The sequence below is a fragment of the Balaenoptera ricei genome, chromosome 12 (assembly GCF_028023285.1).
Source record: "Balaenoptera ricei isolate mBalRic1 chromosome 12, mBalRic1.hap2, whole genome shotgun sequence".
In the NCBI taxonomy this organism is placed as follows: domain Eukaryota; kingdom Metazoa; phylum Chordata; class Mammalia; order Artiodactyla; family Balaenopteridae; genus Balaenoptera; species Balaenoptera ricei.
The window spans coordinates 169,187-182,504 of NC_082650.1; the positions used below are offsets into that span (position 1 = coordinate 169,187).

General features: G+C 42.0%; 1 protein-coding gene across 10 annotated transcripts in view; it reads right to left on the bottom strand.

Annotated features, from left to right (window-relative positions):
• FAM120B (family with sequence similarity 120 member B) overlaps positions 1-13,318 on the bottom strand; it is a 116,062-nt gene that overhangs the window by 73,202 nt on the left and 29,542 nt on the right. For all 10 annotated transcript variants that reach the window (XR_009506093.1, XR_009506095.1, XR_009506094.1 and 7 more), the window contains exons 5-6: positions 6,700-6,872; positions 3,166-3,258 (exon numbers count right to left, since the gene is read on the bottom strand). Coding sequence is in view for 6 of the 10 variants with exons in the window: in XM_059940779.1 (XP_059796762.1) it covers positions 3,166-3,258; positions 6,700-6,872 (266 nt within the window). In the remaining 4 variants the exon portion in view is untranslated. The remainder of the gene's footprint in view (positions 1-3,165; positions 3,259-6,699; positions 6,873-13,318) is intronic.

The window sequence follows — 13,318 nt, forward strand, 5'->3', positions numbered from 1 at the left end:
GCTCCTGTAGAGACCGGGGTCTGGACCAGGGGCTCCTCAGAGTCAGAGCCGAGTCGAAACCTCTCGGCGGGTTAAACACTTCCCACGGTGGCTCTGGCGTCACGTGTGGAGAGCACATGCCAGCCGGTCACGGGACTCAGAGGAACTGGTGGGGAGTGACGGCCGCGCACCTGGCGTGTCTGGACGCGGCAGTCCGAGCGCGGTGCTCCTGCAGGGCCCCTTCCCGAAGGCCTCCCTCCTCCTAGGAACGGGCATTTCTCACAAAAAAGGGCAGAGGCAAGAACAGAGGCTGGGTGTCAGGAGCCCTGATTCTACCTTGGCTCTACCAGTAACAGATGGGTGGGACCACACATCCGTGTTGACAAAGACCCCACAGCCCTGCGCCCTGACCTGGCAGCAAGCAGTGTGGAGTCCCCTTTATTCTACAAAAGAGGCAAGTTAGGTTCTGCTGTACATTCATGAGAACATGTTCCAGGTCACAGAGCTCGCCAGGGACATGGCCCCAGATCGCTCTGCTGCCCACAGGGCCTCAAGTTTCCCCACCTGAACAACAAAACAGGATCCAGCATGACCTCCAGCTTCCTTTCTCCCCCTGCCTGGCTGTTTGGTTTTCTTAGGAGGGAAGAGGATAGCAGGTGAGGGCCCAGCTCTGGTGCGAGTGGCCAAGCAGCTGCTGAGGGGACGGGCAGGCTGATGGCAGCAAGAGAGGAGACCAGAAGGAAGGCCATGTGGCTGCGGCTACAGCCTTGTATTAAGAATTAGTACTAATACCTCAACATTAACTCTTTAAAATTTTATTTTGCAAACAGAGGAACAGCTAACAGCTATTCATACTCAAGAGTAAAAGGTTGAAAGCATTTCCTCTAAGGTCAGGAACAAGGCTGCTTTTATTCAACACAGTCCTGGAAGTCTTAGAGCAATTAGGCAGAAAAAGAAATACAAGGCATCCAGACCAGAAAGGAAGAAGTCAAGCTGTCACCATTTGTGATATAATACCACATGATATTATATGTAGAAAACGCTAAAGACCCCACCAAAAAACTGTTACAACTAATTGAATTCAGTGAGGTTGCAGGATACAAAACCAACACATAGAAATCTGTTGCATTTCTATACAGTAATAGCAAACTATCAGAAAGAGAAATTAAGAAAACAATCCCATTTACAATTGCATCAAAAAGAATAAAATACCTAGGAATAAATTTAACCAAGGACGTGAAAGGCCTGTACAATAAAAACTATAACACACTAACGAAAGAAATTAAAGATAACACAAATGGAAAGATATACCATGCTCATGGATTGGAAGAATGAATATTGTTAAAATGACCATACTACCCAAGGCAATCTAGATTCCATGCAATCCAATCAAAATACCAATGGCATTTTTCACAGAAATAGGACAATCCTAAAATTTGTATGGAACAAAAGACCCCAAATAGCCAAAGCCATCTTGAGAAAGAAGAACAAAGCTGGAGGCATAACAATCCCTGACTTCAGACTGTATCTCAAAGCTACAGTAAACAAAACAGTTAGTACTGGCACAAAAACAGACACAAAGATCAACAGAACGGAATAGAGAGCCCAGAAAAAAATCCATACATAAGTGGTCAAGAAAGGAGCCAAGGATATACCATGGGGAAAGGACAGTCTCTACAAGTGATATTGGGAAAACTGGACAGTAACATACAAAACAATGAAACTGTATCTACACCATACACAAAGATCAACTCAAAATGGATTAACGACTTGAACATAAGAGCAGAAACAATAAAACTCCTAGAAAGAAACATAGGCAGTAAGCTCCTTGACATCAGTCTTGGCAATGACTTTTTTGGATTTGACACCCAAAGCACAGGCAGCAAAGGCAAAAATAAACAAGTGAGAATACAGTAAACTAAAATGTTTCTGCAGATTAAAAGATATAAACTACTATGTATAAAATAAATAAGCTACACAGATATATTGTACAACACAGGGAATAAAATCAATATTTTATAATAACTATAAAAACTATAAATGGAGTATAACCTTTAAAATTGTGAATCATTGTATTGTATACCTGTAACATACACTATTGTACATCAACTATACCTCAATTAAAAAAAAAAAAAGAAAAGAAAAGAAGGGGAAAAAAAAAGGAAAAAAAGCTTCTGCACAGCAAAGGAAACCATGAACAAAATGAAAAGGTAACCTACTGAATGGGATAAATTATTTGCAAATCATATATCTGACAAGGGGTTAATATTCAAAATATATAAATAACTCATACAACTCAACAGCAAAAAAACAAAACAATCTGATTAAAAAATGGGCAGAAGATCTGAATAGACATTTTTCCAAAGAACACATACAGATGGCCAACAGGGACATGAAAAGGTGCTCAACATCACTAATCATCAGGGAAATGCAAATCAAAACCACAATGAGGTATCACCTCATAACTGTTAGAATGGCCATCATCAAAAAGACAAGAAATAACAAATGTTGGAGAGGGTGTGGAGAAAAGGGAACCTTTATGCACCGTTGGCGGGAATGTAAACTGGTGCAGCCACTCTGAAAAACAGCATGGAGGCTCTTAAAAATTAAAAACAGAACTACTATATGATCCAGCAATTCCACTTCTGGGTATTTATCAGAAAAAAATAAAAATACTATCTCGAGGAGATTTGCACCCCTATGTTCACTACAGCACTATTTACAACAGCCAAGACAAGCAAACAACGTAAGTGTCCACCGATGAGTGCAATGGATGAAGAAACTGTTATACACACACACACAATGGAATATTATTCAGCCGTAAAAAAGAATGAAATCTCGTCATTTGTGACAACGTAGATTGAGGGCATGACACTAAGTGAAATCAATCAGAGGAAGACAAATGACATATGATTTCACTTCTATGTGGAATCTTAAAACAAAACAAAACAAAAACAAAAACAAAAACAAACTGACAGACATAGAGAAGAGATTGGTGGTTGCCAGAGGTGGGGTAGGAGGTGGGCCAAATGGGTCAAGGGGTTCAGAAGGTAAAAATTTCCAGTTACAAAATACATAAGTCATGGGGAACGTTCCTGTAAAACACCAACCAAATGTAAAGAAGGCTGGCAAGTGTGCCACCCCTTTGGTCAGGTGGGCCATCCTCAGAGGTGTGACAGTCAGTACCTGCAAGTCTGCAAGCTCCATGGTGGTCTTTCCTTCGAGGCACAGGGCCTGTGCGATGAAGGCGTGCAGATCCTCCAGACAGAGGGTGTCCACCTGCGTGGGAGAGAGTGCCAGCGTCAGCCCCAGGAAAACCAGCTCTGACCAAATACAGGCATGGGATGCATGCATGTGCACATACACACGTACACACGTACACACACACACACACACACACTGGCAGCAGAAGAGACGTCAGTGGAGGTGAGCAGGGTCTTTTCTCCCACCACCCACAGTCCCTGGTGTGAAAATCTCCACGACACCCAGGGCCAAGCTGGACAGGGGAGCCTGTTACTCACTAGCAAGGCAGAACGCTCCAGAACGCCTGGGGAAAGCCTGAGCTATGACCAAGTCTAAGTTTTGGAGCAACACAGGTCATCAAGTTTTGACACAAATTTCCGGAACTGACAATTCAGGGGTTTGCAGACGGAGAGCACCCACAGCTGGCCTGAGCCAGAGTGGTCAGAGCTGGGATAAACACCCACCCTTGCCAGCCCCAGACGTCAACTGTGCCCTCAGATCCCGGTTTAAAGGAAACCAGCGTTCCCCAGATGTGAGTCCCCTCCCATCCTTTGTGGAATCAAAGAGTCTAACCAAAGTGTGAGTGAGAAGCAAGGAGAGACAGAGACATGGAGAAAGCGATGGACCATGGAAAGGAAGAGGGGATGGAGTTCAAAGACGGCGCCAGGCCCGGCCATCGGCAACACCTCTGCACCCTCCTCACAGGGTCACGAGGCTCAGCCACCAAATGCCACACTGGTCCCGTCACTATCCATTTCCATGTTTACTCCAAAATAGTTGTTGCCTTTGTATAAATGACAGCTGTAATTATTTCAGGGAAAAACCAAGAAATCTACAAATGAGCAGCACTCGTGACCAAGAAAAAAGATCCCAATCCACAGAAGCACAAGACCAAGCAGAAAGTATTTCTTTTTAAACCCATAAACCCTCACCTCTCTCTGCTTAGACAGGTTTGTTGGCATACAGTTAGTTCTACTTCTTGCCATTAGCAACTTTTGCAGAAGGCTGATTTTAAAAGACACAACCTATGAGAAAGGAATAACTCTTTCATGTCATATTTTTTTCAGTTAACCTATTTCATACTCTGCCACCACCTTTGTAATTAACAAATCTATAACATATCAGAGGAGGCAAGAGTCTTAGTAATACCAATTTTTTAGAATTTCGCATAATGGATAATATTATTATTATAAAGTATTTGCTCCAGTATGGATTATAAAAAATATGTAAACTTTCTATGATGCAAACTTACACTTCCAGAAAAGCTTCTCAGATAAGCCTCTGATAAAAAATGCTGCTCACTTGGAGGTATGACTCCAAATGAACAAAAGAGAGGGTTTCGTTTCTCTACATGTTCTGTACACTGAACAGTATGTAGTTATCCCATATGGCACATCAAAACATCTAATTTAAGCTTAACTATATAAAAGTACAGTATTTTTTAAAAATTACCTTTTTAGTCTTATTAATCCTGAGGGAACAGTTAACCCCGTGAATAATAACACAGTACAGTACCTTTTGATCTGAGGGACAACGCTGATGTGTCGATTTGTTTTCTAGTTTTAAAAAGTTCCAATTTGAATGTGTCCTTGCAAGTCAAACCAACACTGAGTCTATCTCATGCTGACTTACACTAAAGAGATCTTCACTGAAAAGGTAGTTACTGGTAGAAAGAAGGTAAAAGTAGAAGTTTTCCTCCTGATGCTTGTCTTGCTTCAGGTTTATATAAATATGTGAGATGTAAAGTGACTGTTCTGTGATTTGGGATTTTTTTCCTGCTGCAAGTGGATTTTCATAACTAACGATCACTTGCACAGCTGACAAGAAAGCAGAGCTGTGTCGGGTGACTGTGAATGGGTTCAAGGACCTATCTCTACTGCTGGAAAAAATAATGCAAAACGTAGTCCTAGGAGTGCTAACACATGGCATCACTATCCGTATGTTCACACGGAGTATTGAGAAGAAAACCACTGATCTTTCTGGAGGAGAAAACTCAGCTATCGGTCATCTACCACTTCCCAATTCCCTCTATGGGTCCACCTCAGCCACCTGTAGATTCATAAACAATGGACAGAAAATATTAACTGATAATACATGCATGTACATTTAGTACAAATATAAAAAGAAATATATTTTTACATTTAAATACTAAATAATCCTGCCATCATTTATTGATTTACACTTTGCTGAGTCTGGTGCAAATAAAGGAAAGTTCTACTCAAAACTAAAGTTGATACTGGTGCGTGTGAAACCAATAAAGAAGCAATAAAATCTCTAAGGGTGATTTAACTATATATACCACGTTTGTACAAAATGCAAAATACAGGACTAGCTATAAAATGGCAGAGGACTTTTAGAAAGGAAAAATCAGTATATGATTCCCCTGAAATGTAATTCTACCATAAGTTTCTTAAAGACAATCAATGATTCCTAAAGTGCATTCAGGTTTGAAAAACAGAAACATAATTTTCTATTCCAGACAAATGAAAACTTGATGGTTATGGCAAAGCAGACGCAGACCTATCACCTATGGAGACCAGAGGAGGGGACAGCTGCTGGGGATCAGGAAAGCTGGTGAGAAGGTCTAAATGGCTCAAGAAACAGACACTTGATGGCAAAGGACTTTTACAAACAGTTCAGCTGGGGAAGGGAAGGGGAGATGGAAGGTATTTAAGCCCTTCTTTTGTTGAGGTGTCCCAACGTTATCATGCACATGGAAACTAATAAAAGGCGAATGTTTTCAGTGGCCCTTGTAAGCTCCCTGCATAAACTAACGAACCGCACGAACGAGGACCTGGCGGCGCCTCCCCGCGCGTGGCTGTGGCCTTCTCCACCCCGCGCGTGGCCCAGCTCCGCGGGTGGGGGTAGCTGACAGTGACAACCACCCTGGTGGGCTTTTCTCTGGGCACCTGTGCAGGACACTTCTCGCCTTCTACAGCACGCCTGGCCAGCAGCCTCAGGAAGAAGGTGTGACCCCGTTCGCAGGTTGAAAAGCGAACATTTGTGACATGACTTAGGAAAGTTGAAGTAGTCTCCCCAGAAGCACAGAGCTACCAAGGAAGAGCTGTGACTCTAGCCAGGTCAGCCGGACTGCAGCGCTGGACCTTCTCACCATTACATGAAACCCCACCAACAGGAACCACCACCCACATAGGGACACGGGAACAGTCCAGAGCCCAGAAAGCTCGGCAAGCGTGAGCAAAGTGCAACAGGGTTCCTGCACGGGTCAGACGCCTCAAGCCTCTATCACACTTAGGTGCGGGGCCCACCTCTAAGTCCGGCAGCAGACAGGGCTTCGCAAATGCACGCCCGCACAGAACCCTCACTGGAGTCCGAGCATTTCGAAGGACTGGAGTTTATGGCACAGACACTGGGCGGAGATGGTGCAGGGGACCAGCCCACGGCTACATCCCAGAGCACCACCCCCCACGAAAGGCGAGGGGTGACAGCAGCGGCTTCGACAGGAAAGGAAGTTACCTGCACAAAGAGGTAGATCAGGAGGCAGCACAACGCTTGAAAGGGGCTCTCGACCACCTGCAGCTCTTCTCGCGAGAAGGAAAGGTCAAAACAGGCCAGAAGTGTGTCCAAGCGCTGGGCCTGTAGTCCTGCCTCTTGGCCCAGCCACAGGAGCTTCAAACTAGGCGTTCCCCCTAGTTAGAGGAAAGTCCATTTACCGTGATTCTTTGCACTAGCAGGTTATAACACGCGTCTGCAGAAATACAATAAAGGAATAAAGGGCACTAACCTCTTCCCTTCCCAGTATCCGTGGGCTTTAAAGTGTAAAGCAACTGGAAATAAACGAGAACAGAACTTCCTGGTTTTAACAAGCGGAAACCCTAAGAGGTCAGCATATACGTATTTCACTGAAACCAGTCTTCTTTTTTCAAATGGCTACGTTGTGGGGGAAGCGGGCTTTCTCCTACCTGCGCTGCGCGCTGTGCTGTCTTAGGGCGTGAGGCACAGCACAGCTGCGATGGGGTGCTTGGCGGAAACACCACCGATCTGCTGTTAGTTTGCTGTTATTTCCCCAGACTAGTGGTTTTCAAACTTCAGTGTGCAAAAGAACCAGCTGCCAAAACTGTACAAAATACATTTCCTGGGGTCTGTATGCAGAAATTCTGCTTTGCTAGGTAAGGTACCTGGGAGTCTGCACTGAACAAACTAGAGACTGGGATAAGCAGGGCATCTGTGAGCCCCATGCTTTGGAAAGCACATCCCTAGAACTACGAAACAGAAATTCCTAACATATTAAAATTCTACTAAATTTGTGTTTTATTCCTACATTTCATATATATGTTTAAATTATTAAAATCAAAGAAAAGAAAAACTTCTCACTCATCTACCCAAGTCACCATCAATGGCAGCACGAGTCTGGAGGAAGACACGGCAGCCCTGCTCCTTCTGCCCAGAGGCGCCAGGCCTGGGCTGGGCCAGGTCCTGCCAAGAGCAGCAGCTGTGACTTCCTGTAGGTCCCGTGGCTGTAAGGCATCCTCAAGTGCAAGGACGGCTGGACCTAACCATCCCACAGCTTCACTAAGAAAACAAAACTCACTAACCAAATGGTATCAGAATTAAGTGACTCAAAAAAGGAAGTTCTTCCCCTTTTCTGTTTATGCTTCTCACAATGTCATTCAATATTCTCAGGTGTGTATTTCCCACCATCAGAAGTGAAACAGCCCAGCAAAAGTCACTTGCATTTCTGATATGGCTGAAGTGTTCCCTCCTCCCCGAAATACTTTTTCATTATTTATTAAATCATCTTTTCCCTTGGAAGAAAGAAAATGAAGGTAATTGGCAAAAACAAAAACAAAAAAACAACAGCACTCGTTTTTAAGATATATTATTCCAAGAGAATCACAGGGTCAGCTATTACTTCTTAGAAACACGCTTTTCTGGAAAACAATCATCTTGCAGGGGTCTGCAAGTAGCAGCCTGTGGGCAAAATCCAGCTCATTGTCTGTTTTTGTACAACCCATAAACTATTAATGACTTTCACATTTTTAAATAGCTGAAAATAGCAAAGTAAAAATATTTCACAATATGAGAAAATTGTATAACTCTGCCAGAAAAGATCAAGGGTAGCCCTTACACTTTACCCAGAGCTCCATGGGCAGCTGAGATGTTCCAAAGAACAATCCAGAGATCTAAGCAGGTGATCTGGTCTGTAGGTCACCAACTACAATACACTGCCTCTGAAACACATCAGCTTCAAAAACCAAATTATGTCACTTGGCAAAGGTTTTTGCGTGAATCCACGGACAGACAAGAAAGTCTCAAGGCTTTTCGGAGCAACCGAGCCCTGAAGGGCCGCGCAGAGGGACAAGGAAAGTGGTCATTTCTGTGAACGACAACTTGGAAGACTGTCTGAGATGCCTGGAAGGACCCACCCCAGGGTGGAGGCTGCTGGATGCCTCACTAGTAACAAAGCAACGGTCCTGTGTGTGCTTTTACAGCTATAAATGCACGAGTGAATGAATACACTCCTACACTCTAAGCCGTGGCATTTCTGTGTGCTTTCTATATGGAAATAATATAATCGTTGGGTTTTAGAGTTATCCTATGATTATTTTCCTTGCATATTCCTAGGGTAAGAAACCATAAAACTGTCTGGTTTGTGTGCACTCTGAGAACAAGAGAGGTGACACTTTCAGAAATTAACCTGCATACACTGTGTGTCTCAAATTTACTTGTGAAGGTTTTAATTCATAAGTCTGATTTAAATTAATATTTATTTAGCATTCTGTTTGAAAGAGCACCCCTGGCCAAAAAAAGACAAAATAAAAAACGCTGACTACTCACATGCAAACTGAATCTTTATTCTGGTTGGATACACTTCAGTAGCCTATTTACAATAAGCAAAAAAATTCATTCAGATATAAATGGACTAGAATGAGTTGACATCTCAATGTATTAAACTCTAAACTTCCATGGATGAGCTAATTTCATGTTTTCAAAATAACAGTGTTATACTGCTTCTACCTAATACATTCAAAATATAGTGAATTAGGTATAAAAAGCAGTCAGTGCAAAATTCAACCACTGGCTTGTGACTCATACGTGTATTTGTAACATTTAGTTGACAAAGCTTACAATTATCTTTACAAATGGAAGAAACACACGACTGAGGTTTTAAATCCATTTATTCTAATCCACAACATCAGGGAGGTGGCTTCAGAGGCTGGGGCCCTGACAGCATCTCCTCACGAGGAGCACATTCTCTCACCCACAGAGCAGGTTGGTGACCTCCAGTTACCACCCACAGAAACCGCCAAGATTTGACAACACTTTTTTCACCTGTATTAACAAGTGTCAAGATGGAAACCTTCAACAGTACATGTAAGAGGAGCTGAAACAAGAAAACTTCACTACAGTTGTTCAGCAAATGATGGAAGGAGTCAAATATAGCCCTTTCTTGTCATAAAATATACCACTCCACCTCACTTCATTTTATAAAATAGTCTTCTAAGATGATCTGCAAGATTCTAGTGAGTCAAACATCTTTATACAGCCAAGAAATACTAAGTTTACTCACTGATTCTTGAACAACACTTTAAAAAATCATTCTATTGGGTTGGCCAAAAAGTGCCCTCAGTTTTTAAGTAAAAATAAAAGACACATTGTTCATTTTCACCAAGAACTTTATTGAACAATGTATTCACCCTTTTGTTCCACTACCTTCTGCCATCTTTCAGGCAACTTCATAATTCCATCTTCCCAAAAGATGGAATTTATCTTTTTGAGCAAAGAACTGTTCCAGGTGCCTTTTACAGTCTTCCAGGGAATGGAAATTTTTTCCATTAACAGAATTTTGTAAAGACCAAAATAAATGGAAATCCAAAGGTGCAATGTCTGGTGAATACAGCGGATGAATCAGAACTTCCCAGCCAAGCTGTAACAGTTTTTGCCTGGTCATCAAAGAAACATGTGGTCTTGCATCACCCTGATGAAAGATTATGCATTTTCTGTTGACTAATTCTGGATGCTTTTCATCGAGTGCTGCTTTCAGTTGGTTTAATTGGGAGCAGCACTTGTTGGAATTAATCGTTTGGTTTTCCGGAAGAAGCTCATAATAGAGAACTCCCTTCCAGTCCCACCATATACACAACATCACCTTCTTTGGATGAAGACCGGCCTTTGGTGTGGTTGGTGGCGGTTCATTTCCCTTGCCCCACGATCTCTTCTGTTCCACATTATTGTACAGTAACCACTTTTCATCACCTGTCACAATTTGTTTTTTGTTTTCATTACATTTCAGTAGAGAATTACATGTGGAAATACAGTCAAGAAGGTTTTTTTCGCTTAACTTATGTGGAACCCAAACATCCGCATAACCAAGCTGGTGCAAATGATTTTCAACTCTTGAGTTGGATATTTTGAGTATGTCGGCTATCTCCTGCATGGAGTAACGTTGATTGTTCTCAATTAATGTCTCGATTTTATCGCTATCAACTTCAACTAGTCTACGCGAGCGTGGAGCATCATCCAGCGAGAAATCTCCAGCATGAAACTTCGCAGACCACTTTTGACACATTCGATCAGTCACAGCACCTTTTCCATACACTACACAAATCTTTTTTTGCATTTCGGTTACATTTTTACCTTTCTTGAAATAATAAAGCAAAACATGCCAAAAATGTTGCTTTTTTTCTTCCATCTTCAATGTTAAAATGGCTACACAAAAATTCTCCAATTTTGGTTAAGTCTTTTATTAAATGCACGTTGATATGACAGCTGTCACATACAATCTAACAAAATTGTTTTGAATGAAGTTGAAGACAACTAAGTGCTACTAGAGCCAACTTATGGAAAAAACGAACGAACTTTTGGCCACCCCAACAGACAGACAAATTACCAATTAGATACGTGCCATCAGCTTTCCTAGGTTTGTAAAATAAGGATATGCTTATTATGACTAAAAAATGGCTCTGTGAAGAAAAAAAAATCATCTACACTTTGTCTAAAGAAGAATCTCCAGTTCTAGAGATAGAAAGCTATTTCAAATGCTTGCCTGTTATGCGGTCCAAGACTCACACCACAAAATGCAGAACATTCGTAAGTGAGGTGTGTTCAGGATGAACAAACACACATGGACGCAAGGATCCTGTAAGGGTCGTCTGGGGAAAGGAAGCTAAATTTCAAGGTACACCCTTCTTGTGTTACCAGGAACATCATCTTTCATGACATATTGTAAGATAAGTGGAATGTAATATCTATACAATTATAAACATAATATAGCTAGTACATCTGGATGTGTGTATATGTACACACACATAAAGATGGGGATGCGGATGGAGTATATGCATGTAAATGAGCTCCTTGAATAAAATATACCAGTAATGAAATTTATTTTTCTGCTCCCTGGCTGGTCATTTATAATTCTTTCCCTTTTTAATTCTTACCTAATTTTTAGGTAATCTTTATAATTTTTCTGCTCCCCTTCTGTCTCCTTTCCACTTTGTTAAAAAACATCTGATTTATTTTTTATTTCCACCATTTAAGAAAGCAAGTGTTAAATCATGTGTGCTGTTAGAGGAAAAAGTCTTTTTTTCTACATTGGCCACTACATTGGGAGACTCACTGAAAATGTTAACATTCATGATATCAGCCTAACTGAACCATCTCAGGAGAACAAGAAGGATCAGACATGGTCCCCTAAAGCAACAGCTCTAGCAGTGCCACTGGCCTTGCTGGAAAGGACAGCTTTAATCAGGCAGCAAGGACACCTTGCACCTGTGCACAAGGGGCCTGCCAAGGTGAGGCTCAAGCAGCAGGAGTCCACTGTTTTTAATCCCACATTGTCAGGGTGGTGGAAAATACCTGAGACAGGAATTGGATAGTCCATTTTCCAATTTAGTCTAAAACCACTTGCCATTTTTCCTCATGGATATAGAAAGTTATTTATATATAAAAATCTTGTCATCTTGTATCATTATTAACATAAGCATGAACAGAGTCATTCATCTAAACCACCTGCAACAAAAGTTCAAGATCCCATTTCCAGTTTCCTAGTGATGGCAGACGTGCCGTCCCCGGTTCCTTCTGGAAGCAGAGTCCCAACTGCAGTCTGGGTGTGCCACACGCACAAACCTGTGGTTCACAAGACCCAGAAGCAGTCTCTCTGATAAATGAATGACTTCTAGAGCTTATTAACACCTTATATGGAGTGGTCTCTAAAATTAACTCATAATCATGAATAACCAAATATTCTCCATAATTCAAATGAGGAAAAGAACTATCGTAATCACCTTCCACATTATTTTTGGAAAGCTCCTATAAAATGAAAATTACACATATAACAGAACACTTCTGGGAAACGATTTTGGCTCTCCTTTCAAAATACTTCTTGCTGTAAAACCAAATGTCAATTCATCTTAATTTGTTTTTGTGATCAGCACCTTTTTAGGTTCGAGTATATCACTCACCAACTGAGAGAGTAAGGAAATATTCCTTCAACTTCTCTCCCTACACAATTCCACCTATAAGAAAAATGTTTTGCAGTGCTCAAATCCTTATTTGGTAAATTATAGGCTTGAGTGATGGAAAACAATAGTGACTTGAGAGAATTTAATACATACAAAAACGGAATATAAAAGTTTTAGAAAAGTATTTGTTCTCTGAAACAATAACGAGGGCCACTAAAATAAACCCTAAACCGCCTCTTCTTCAGCTGTCTGTATGTAAAACACTATCTCCTACAAACATGCTTCACCTTTTTCAGATCCTAAGAACTCACAGGAAGGAAGGGTTTACTTCAACTAATTTTTAGGAGAACTTTGTTTTTTCCTCCCCTCCCATTTCGTGTTTTAAGATACCTCCCTTGAAAAAACTTTTTTTCCAGTTAAAGTAACTTTTCTTCGCCTCCCCTCCCCAGTTCCTCAAGCCCACCTCCAGTGGTGGGAACAAGACGAGAACTGACTCAAGCAGAGTAGCAAGAGCCCAGCCTTGTTAGTTGGGTGGGTTTCACTGAGTGGCGGCCAGGCGTCAGGCACTGGGGCCCGGCCCACGACGACCTTTCTTTCTCCCCCTGGCACGGACCCTGAGCAGCGGAGGGGAGCGAGACAGGACGATTTGGCAGGCGGGCCCTGGGGAAACCGGT